The 10000-nt window shown below is 43.2% G+C and overlaps 1 protein-coding gene across 2 annotated transcripts in view; it reads left to right on the top strand.

Moving 5' to 3' along the window:
- The window catches only part of LOC105902223 (guanine nucleotide-binding protein G(I)/G(S)/G(T) subunit beta-1), a 42961-nt gene extending 39725 nt beyond the window's left edge, over positions 1-3236 (top strand). For both annotated transcript variants that reach the window (XM_031566828.2, XM_031566827.2), the window contains exons 9-11: positions 114-330; positions 765-880; positions 1646-3236. In XM_031566828.2, coding sequence (XP_031422688.1) covers positions 114-330; positions 765-871 — 324 coding nt within the window. In that variant the 3' untranslated portion in view covers positions 872-880; positions 1646-3236. The remainder of the gene's footprint in view (positions 1-113; positions 331-764; positions 881-1645) is intronic.
- Positions 3237-10000: the final 6764 nt, after the last annotated feature.

Raw genomic sequence — 10000 nt, 5'->3', positions numbered from 1 at the left:
CTCAGTCAGACATCAAAGGCGACACATGCACTTACAGACTTATTTGTGTGTGTGTGCGTGTGTGCGCGTGTGCGTGTGTGTGTGTGTGTGCGTGCGCGTGTGTGCGCGTGCAGTTCTTCCCCAACGGGAACGCGTTTGCCACAGGCTCGGACGACGCCACCTGCAGGCTGTTTGACCTGCGCGCGGACCAGGAGATGATGGTCTACTCCCACGACAACATCATCTGCGGCATCACCTCCGTGGCCTTCTCCAAGAGCGGCCGCCTGCTGCTGGCCGGATACGACGACTTCAACTGCAACGTCTGGGACTCCCTCAAGGCTGACCGTGCTGGTGAGACACACACACACACACACGCGCACACACACTCTGTCATGCATACACTCACACACTCAGTTCTTCATACAGACTCTTCCCACCAACACACTCACTCATTTACATACACACTCACACGCACGCACGCACGCACGCACGCACACACACACACACACACACACTACCTCAGTCATGCATACACACAGCACTCACACCCTCACTTGTACATGCAGACTATGTTCATCAGACAGTGTGTGTGTGTGTGTAACAGACATGACTTTAAGGTGTGCTGGTGTGTACACTTTGTCGTGTGTGTGTGTGTGTTGTATGTGTGTTTGCGTGTTTGCTTCAAGTGGCCTAGTGGGTCAGATATTTCTGTGTGTGTGTTTTATGTGTTTCTCAGTGTCAGCTCTAACAGTGTGTGTGTGTGTGTGTGTGTGTGCGTGTGGCAGGAGTGCTGGCGGGTCACGATAACCGCGTTAGCTGCTTGGGTGTGACTGATGACGGCATGGCAGTGGCCACAGGCTCCTGGGACAGTTTCCTCAAGATTTGGAATTAAAGCCAGCAGGTGAGACCAAACCCGTGTGTGCGTGTGTGTGTGTGAGAGACAGCCTGTTTGAGTGTTCAGGACAGTCAGTAACAGAATGCTAAAATACATATCTAGACATTTCTATTTTATTAGGAGGCATTGAGTAGTTAGCTAGCTAACTGGCTAACAACGGCACATCTGCGTGCTAGCTAACTGGCTAACACAAACAACAGCACAGCTGTGTGCTAGCTAACTGGATAACACCAACAACAGCACAGCTGTGTGGTAGCTAACTGGCTAACACCAACAACAGCACAGCTGTGTGCTAGCTAACTGGATAACACCAACAACAGCACAGTTGTGTGCTAGCTAACTGGCTAACACCAACAACAGCACAGCTGTGTGCTAGCTAACTGGATAACGCCAACAACAGCACAGCTGTGTGCTAGCTAACTGGCTAACGCCAACAACAGCACAGCTGTGTGCTAGCTAACTGGATAACACCAACAACAGCACAGCTGTGTGCTGGCTAGGTGTCAATCGTATGTATTTTGGCAATCTAAAATAATTTCTCATATTTCTGCTCAAGTCAGTGTGAGCTTTAGTCTTACATGATTCTGATGTTCACCTGTGTGTGTGAGATCTCTTGTTTTCAGCTTGATTCTCACCAACACACTCTCTCTTCACCTCACCTCTCCTCTCCTCACCTCACCTCTCCCTTCTCCTCTCCTCCCTTCTCTCCTCCCTTCTCCTCTCCTCTCCTCTCCTCCCTTCTCCTCACCTCTCCTCTCCTCTCTCCTCTAGGTGGCCTCCGGACTCCAAAGTTGACTGGAAGACCATTCCATCATCAAACAAATCGTTCAGTTTTATTGCATATCCAATTTTCTCAAACACAGTGGAAGAAAAGAAAAAACAGAAAACCCCATTCATCCCCTCCACCCCCCCCTCCTCCCCCCAAACTAAACTCGGAAGGGCAGAAATCAGACAAACTAAGAGCACAAACCTCGCCCCCCCCCACCCACCCCAACCCCGCGAGACGCATGAGCCAGATAGGGCGGGGCCACTCAAACATGATTGTCATTCCTCTCGGGACCATTCGGACCCGCCCCCCAAACACCACATTGCCCCCCCACCCCCCCGAAACTCCACCCACTTCTCCGTTGGGTAGGTTTTTTTTGTTTTGTTTTTTTGTTTTTTTTGTTTATTTGTTTGTTTTCCCAGCTGGTAGGCACACGGAGGCGCAGGAATTAGTGTACCCAAGAATCCCAAGAACTACGCATCACACACACACACCCTGACGCCACATCTCATATACACACACACCCCGACGCCACACACACACCCCGACACCACACACACACACCACCCAACGCCACAGCTCACACACACACACACACACCCCGACGCCACTGCTTTCTTTACTGTCAAACTATAATAGAGTTGAGCTGTCTGACACACACACACACACCGTGTCATTTTGAAGCAGATTTCTACATTCAGTGGATGGCCAGATAGACACAAGGACGATGTCAGCAGGGAGACCCCCGTTCTTCCTCCCTCCCTCTCTCTCTCTCTCTCTCTCTCTCTCTCTCTCTCTCGCTCGTGTAAATGTTTGCCGTCTGTAGGATCATGTTGGAGATCTTCACTAACCGAGCACATGCTAGTCCCCCTCCCCCCCCCCCCCCCCAAGCCTTCCTGTTAGGGCTGAAGAGCTGACCTCCCCAGTCTCTCTCTCTCTCTCTCTCTCTCTCTCTCTCTCCCTCCCTCTCTCCCTCTCCCCCTCCCCCTTGTCAGTCTGGGTATTGTAGTATAATGAGAGGAAGCTGAACCATCATTTATTAATTTAATTTGTCTCTTTGTTTTTGCTCTTTTGTGGCGTCTTTGCCTGGATCTGAGTTTGGACTGGTGTTGCGTGTGCGAGGGGGGAGGGGGGAGGGGGTGGGGCATCATTCCGGATTTCCTTTTGGAACGCAGGCGTCGGCTCCGCCCCCTGTGGCAGAGCCCCGCCCCCGGTCTGCCTGAGAGAGACATGTTGTAAAAATCAATGTTTGAAAATAATGATATGAAAACTTTTTAAGTTAAAAATAAAAAAAAAATGATTTTGGTTGTCTGCCATGGATGGGTAACTGTTAGAATCGCATGCTGTAGAATTGCTTCTAAGAGGTGCAGGTGGAACTAAGTCCTTTTGATGTTTTTCTTTGAGAAGATTACCTGTTGAGTAGACCACCTTTCTCACTATGATATTTATGTTCTTTTGGGTACTCTGTGCAGACCGACCGCATTCAAGTCAACTGTCAAGCTATGCACCGAGACAACACACACACTGATCCTCAAACACACACACACTGATCCTCAAACACACACACACTGATCCTCAAACACACACACACTGATCCTCAAACACACACACACTGATCCTCAAACACACACACACTGATCCTCAAACACACACACACTGATTCTCAAACACACACACACTGATTCTCAAACACACACACACACACTGATTCTCAAACACACACACTGATTCTCAAGCACACACATTTAGCTGCACCCGCACACCCTGCTGACATGTAAAATCATTCTTGATCATACATAAGCCCCCCCCCCCCCCACACACACACACACACACACACACACACACACACACACACACACACACACACACACACACACACACACACACACACACACACACACACACACACACACCCACCCCAACACAGCCTCACACAACCCAACACAGCCTCACACACAGGCAAAGAACTAGAACAAAGAGATTTTGGTTGTTTATTTCCTGTAGCAAAGGAGTCCCAGACAGAGGGAGGATGCTAGAGCCCTTTTGTACGCAGGTCTCTGTCGCCGTGGCGCCCTCCAGCAGCCACGCCCCTGTCGCCGTGGCGCCCTCCAGCAGCCACGCCCCTCTGTAGCAGTAGTCCCACCTCCACCCTCCTCTCTCTCTTTGCCACACCCTGTACAAACAAACGTGCTGTTAGCGTGCGCTAGGCCTGGAGTTGGCAAGAAATAAAGACATTTAAAAAAATAAAAAAAAATAAAATTAATTAAATTCCCTTTCCTTTTCTCTCACGCTGTCTCCCTCTGTCTTTCTTCCTCCTCCTTTCTCTCTCTCTCTCTCTCTCTCTCTCTCTCTTCCTCTATCCCTCGCTCTCTCTATCTCTCTCTCTCCATACAATTAGCTGTAGACCTCTGCACCCAACTGCACCCTTCACTTTTGTATTTAAGGTTAAAGTCAGTGTACAACCGAGAGCTGGATGCAGGATAGAGACTATATTAAAATGTACTGTTATTTAAAATGTAATAAAAAAAGCAGTTTGAGACGATGTGGAGCCTCGTTGCCTTATTTCTCCGGGGGGGGGATTTGGACCCTTCTGACAGCTGTCAGTAAAGGATCGCCATGGCAACCAAACTGGAAAACCAGTAAGTCCTTTCAGGATGGTGGAAGCGTAGAACCAGTCAGTTGGCAGGAAGTGAGGCGTGCTCCTAAGATGGAGAGATGCATGGAGAGATGGAGAGATGCAGTCGTGGAGAGATGGAGAGATGCAGTCAGAGAGAGATGGAGAGATGCAGTCAGGGAGAGATGTAGAGATGCAGTCGGGGAGATGGAGAGATGCAGTGAGGAGGAGGACAGGGAGAGATGGTGATAAACAATTCTACATCCATCAGCATTTGCAAAGGTCACGCTATAAGAGAGAGAGAATACATCAATTTGATAAACAGATAAGGAAATAAATGTAGGTTAGCAAATGTACCCCACTGGGGAAGGACCACGTGACACTGGCCTGAATCAGGTGCCGGACTGGAAGCACCACGGGCGGAACTTTGGTTCTGAAAGCACTACGGGCGGAACCATGGTTCTGAAAGCACCACGGGCGGAACCATGGTTCTGGAAGCACCACGGGCGGAACTATGGTTCTGAAAGCACCACGGGCGGAACCATGGTTCTGAAAGCCTAGTCTCACAAACAGCGGATCAGGAGCCCAAAGCCCCCCCTGCAGATAAACGTGCTGAGACCGGAAAGGAATGAACGGAACATTCTGAGCTCCTGGAGCTCACCTGGGAGGCCAAGCGCCTTAAAACATTGCCCCCTAGTGGTCATTGCTGCACCTGCACCCCTGCCCAGCGCTGTGGTCTCCTATGGTCTCTGAAGATGCAGATTTACCTTCTAATGTCCACGATGTGCACCATGAGTCCTTTACAGTTGGTGTTTTGTCGTGAGCAAGCTTTGGTTGGGAACATGTTTATTGATCTCCATTGCCAAAATATTAAATTGCTCGATAACTCAGGACTCGCAGCGTCTGTGTCAGTTGTCTATGTTCTGAAGTTAAAAGTTCCTTAAAGAGTTCTCTAGTCTAGCCCATATTCCAATCTGTCGATAATACCCTACTACAGTTCTTCAGCTACAAGAGACACGGAAATAATAATACATTTAGATTGGGTTTTGTTTTTGTTAATTCATTTGTTCATGGTCAGAGGAATAAAAACAAATAATGAAACCCCCTGAAACAGAAAAAAAGCACAGAAATGTTGATAAAACCAATGCCATAATGTCTTCAGAATGATATGATAATTGTGTTGAAATCCATAAGCATTCTTTATGAGAACATAATCTGTAAAAGGAGTTTTTTTGGACAAATATAACCTCATTTGCAAATAAGTATCACAATTAAAAGACAGATTGATTAAATGATCAACCAATGGACTTTGTTTTCTCATGTTTATTAACTGATCTGACAAATAGGCTAATTCACTTGCGCATGATGTCCTCTTCAACAGCAGCTAGTAGTGTGGCTAACTAGCGTCTTAGCGTTTGGTTACTATGGTTACGGAGCCATGTCCTTCTCTCCGTTTAACACAACTGCTGTCTAGATGATCCCGCTCTTTCATTTATTCCATTATTCACGAGGCATCACGGCCACATAGATGTGCAAGAAGAAATTAATCTTAAATTCACTAACTTTCTAGCATGGATGAAATGACTGAAAGTATTTTGTGAAATTAGATGACATCTACAATGAGTGTGTGTCTCTATTGCACGAAGCACACAAAAACAAAAAAGCCATTACAATAAATAAGAATACTCGTATAGATAATCTGATGTCTGTGATTTTTTGTCTCTCATTCATTTGTTTTCTAGTATATGTGGGTTTATAGAGAAACACAAATCGAAAACATTCTCTCAAAGTTTTTAGAAATCACCATCATAAAATAACTTTGATTGCAAAACGAAAAAAAGAAAACAGCAAACTCCTCGAGGGACTGATAAGGAGGAGGAGTGATGCTTCTGCTGAAGCCTGTCAGACTTCTCATGTCAGTAACTTTGCCAGTGTCTAATGTTTAAAATAATCGGTAGAAACATTCTACAAGTTACTGATGAACTGTTTTGTAGGGCTCTGTGATATGTTGTTATCTTGCACATCAGTAAATTCGCTAAAAAACTTGTCACTTAATCTGCCATTTTCTGTTATATGAAATATTTAAAAATATTTAAAACCGGCATCTGCAAAAAAACTTTAAACATCCCTATGTAGTGACAAACTGACAATGCTCTTGGCGCTACGTTTTTCGTTACGGTAACACAGCCATGGACACACGATCATATTCTCTAGTTTTGGGTTATAGTTATAGGTTAGTGCCAAGAGATGCTAACTCCTCTTTCCACAGGACGCTGCTCACTGCGCCCTCTGGTGGCTGAAGAAGTAGCTGTTTAGTGCGGCACTTCAGCAGCACCCTGGATGTTCACAGTGTGTTATAACTGAAGCCTTAGGAATACAATATAGATCCATATCAATACCACTCCATGCATTATGGCCACCTGGTCGAAAGGGATTAGAGTCACAGGTATGATAGTGTCTAAAACAGCCACAGATTTGCCTTCTAAACAACAACAACAGCACATTTGAAAGTGGAAAGAGCCCACTTGCCTGCAGAAAATACCGTTTGAACTGTAAGAACCGACATGTTGTTGCTTTAAATAAAGTGTGTTAGCTAGTGTGCTATCTGTGTTAGCTAGTGTGCTAACTGTGTTAATGATGGGTAAGCCTGTGACCTTTCTAAGGTTACATCATAACACTGTCATAACACACGGTCACAGAGCCTCATCTCCCTTGAAATCCCCCTTACAAAAACTAATATAGGTAAAATAGCTTTTAAGTATTTGTCTGTCAACCAATTGAAGAGCCTTTTAGATGCTAAGGATGTGCCTCAATGCTGTTGTTTTAAATTATTCAGATTTTTTTTTTTTTACTTTATGTTATTTTTTTTATACTCAATTTCTGAGTTGTTTAATGTGTTTTGTTTATTTATTTTGTCTGTTTTGTTTTGTTTTGTTATGGTTTGTTTATTTATTGTTCATCTGTATTATGTACCCTCAATCAGGGCATTGCTGCAAAAGAGCCCTGTGCTCAGTCAATTCTCCCTGAATAAATGATGATGATGATGATGATGATGATGATGATGATGATGACATCATGAATGTGTGTGTTTCTGTGACAACGCTGCTCCCTGGTGGATCCTCAGAGCACTGCACCTCTTGGTCTTACTAAGAGAAAAACTGGCTAGCACACCGGAGATGAGGAACATGTTCTACAGAGGTGACTTCATAGGTAGACCGTGTGTGTGTGTGTGTGTGTGTGTGTGTGTGTGTACGTGTGTACTTAAAACATATTTTATCACCTGATTTGGCAACAGTTTCCCACACCAAAAAGTCTGGAACACTAGGGAAGGATTTGAACTGTCTTTAAAAATGACAAATAATACTTTTGGTTCAGGAAAATACTGAGAAAGATATGCAGTGCAATTCTAGAATCAGAGACTATTCTATGACTTATGATTCTATTCTATGACTGATGATTCTATTCTATGACTTATGATTCTATTCTATGACTTATGATTCTATTCTATGACTTATGACTGATGATTCTATTCTGACTTATGACTGATGACTGATGATTCTATGACTTATGACTGATGATTCTATTCTATGACTGATGATTCTATTCTATGACTTATGATTCTATTGTATTCTGTGACTTATGATTCTATTCTATGACTGATGATTCTATTCTGACAGATGATTCTATTCTATGATTTAGGATTCTATTCTGTGACTTATTACTGATGATTCTATTCTATGACTGATGATTCTATTGTATTCTGTGACTTATGATTATATTCTATGACTGATGATTCTAATCTGACAGATGATTCTATTCTATGACGTATGATTCTATTATATGACTTATTATTCTATTCTATGACTGATGATTCTATTCTATTCTATGATTGATGATTCTATTCTATGACTTAGGATTCTATTCTGTGACTTATTACTGATGATTCTATTCTATGACTGATGATTCTATTCTGACTGATGATTCTATTCTATGACTTATGACTGATGATTCTATTCTATGACTTATGACTGATGATTCTATTCTATGACTGATGATTCTATTCTATGACTAATGATTCTATTCTATGACTGATGATTCTATTTTATTCTATGACTGATGATTCTATTCTATGACTGATGATTCTATTCTATGACTAATGATTCTATTCTATGACTGATGATTCTATTTTATTCTATGACTGATGATTCTATTCTATTCTATGACTCATATTGTGAATCATATTAGGAGTTTGTAAAACTATTGTTGACTCAAGTAAACAGTATTATAAACAGATCAACTAAAGCCCCATCATGTGAGAATTGGTATTTTTTGCTACAGAGCTCCCCCTAAAGTTGCGGAGCGTAGTTCACTTTACACCACTGTTGTCATAAATACAAATGTGCTTTGAGACCCTGAATGGACAGTGGACAGTGGACATGAGTATTTGCTTTGAGACCCTTAATGGACAGTGGACAGTGGACATGAGTATTTGTTGACAAGCTGAAGGACAGAAGCATGTGGCCTGACAAGGTAGAGTACTATCATAAGACTTTACACAAATATAACTCCGCACAGTTTTATTGGTGGGGACATTGGAGATGAACACTAACATAGCCAAAACAAAATTACATTTTTATTTTTGCTGAAATACTGCTCACGTTTTCAGCCTATATACATTGTTTTCTAAACATTTGAATGTGGAGGATGTGGAGTGTAATCAAATGTTGGATTAAGGAATATTTGGTGTAAAGTGGAAGAAGACCAGAGCAGTCCTCTCACTTTATTAGACATTCAGGATGATCTTTTCCTTTCAACTCCATAAATACTGACAGACTACAGAGGAACTGTGTGGAATTATTGTATGAATTGCATTAAAAACAATCAGCTTTTCATGTTCAGCCTTACGTGTGCAGAACCATTGAGACATTAAGGCCTGGCCACATCAGTCAGTCAGTCAGCTACACGTGTCAACATACATGATGTCAGTCAGTCAGTCATCTACACGTGTCAACATACATGATAGCAGTCAGTCATCTACACGTGTCAACATACATGATAGCAGTCAGTCATCTACACGTGTCAACATACATGATAGCAGTCAGTCATCTACACGTGTCAACATACATGATAGCAGCCAGTCTGTCATCTACACGTGTCAACATACATGATAGCAGTCAGTTAGTCATCTACACGTGTCAACATACATGATAGCAGTCAGTCAGTCAGTCAGTTACACGTGTCAACATACATGATAGCAGTCAGTCAGTCATCTTCACGTGTCAACATACATGATAGCAGTCAGTCAGTCAGTCAGTCATCTACACGTGTCAACATATACATGATTGATTGATTGATTGATTGATTGATTGATGATACATGACGTGTCAACATACATGATAGCAGTCAGTCAGTCAGTCATCTACACGTGTCAACATACATGATAGCAGTCAGTCAGTCAGTCAGTCAGTCATCTACACGTGTCAACATATACATGATTGATTGATTGATTGATTGATTGATGATACATGACGTGTCAACATACATGATAGCAGTCAGTCAGTCAGTCATCTACACGTGTCAACATACATGATAGCAGTCAGTCAGTCAGTCATCTACACGTGTCAACATACATGATAGCAGTCAGTCAGTCAGTCAGTTACACGTGTCAACATACATGATAGCAGTCAGTCAGTCATCTTCACGTGTCAACATACATGATAGCAGTCAGTTAGTCAGTCAGTCAGTC

This window comes from Clupea harengus, chromosome 4, assembly GCF_900700415.2.
Source record: "Clupea harengus chromosome 4, Ch_v2.0.2, whole genome shotgun sequence".
NCBI lineage: Eukaryota > Metazoa > Chordata > Actinopteri > Clupeiformes > Clupeidae > Clupea > Clupea harengus.
This window is presented reverse-complemented; position numbering and strand designations above follow the sequence as displayed.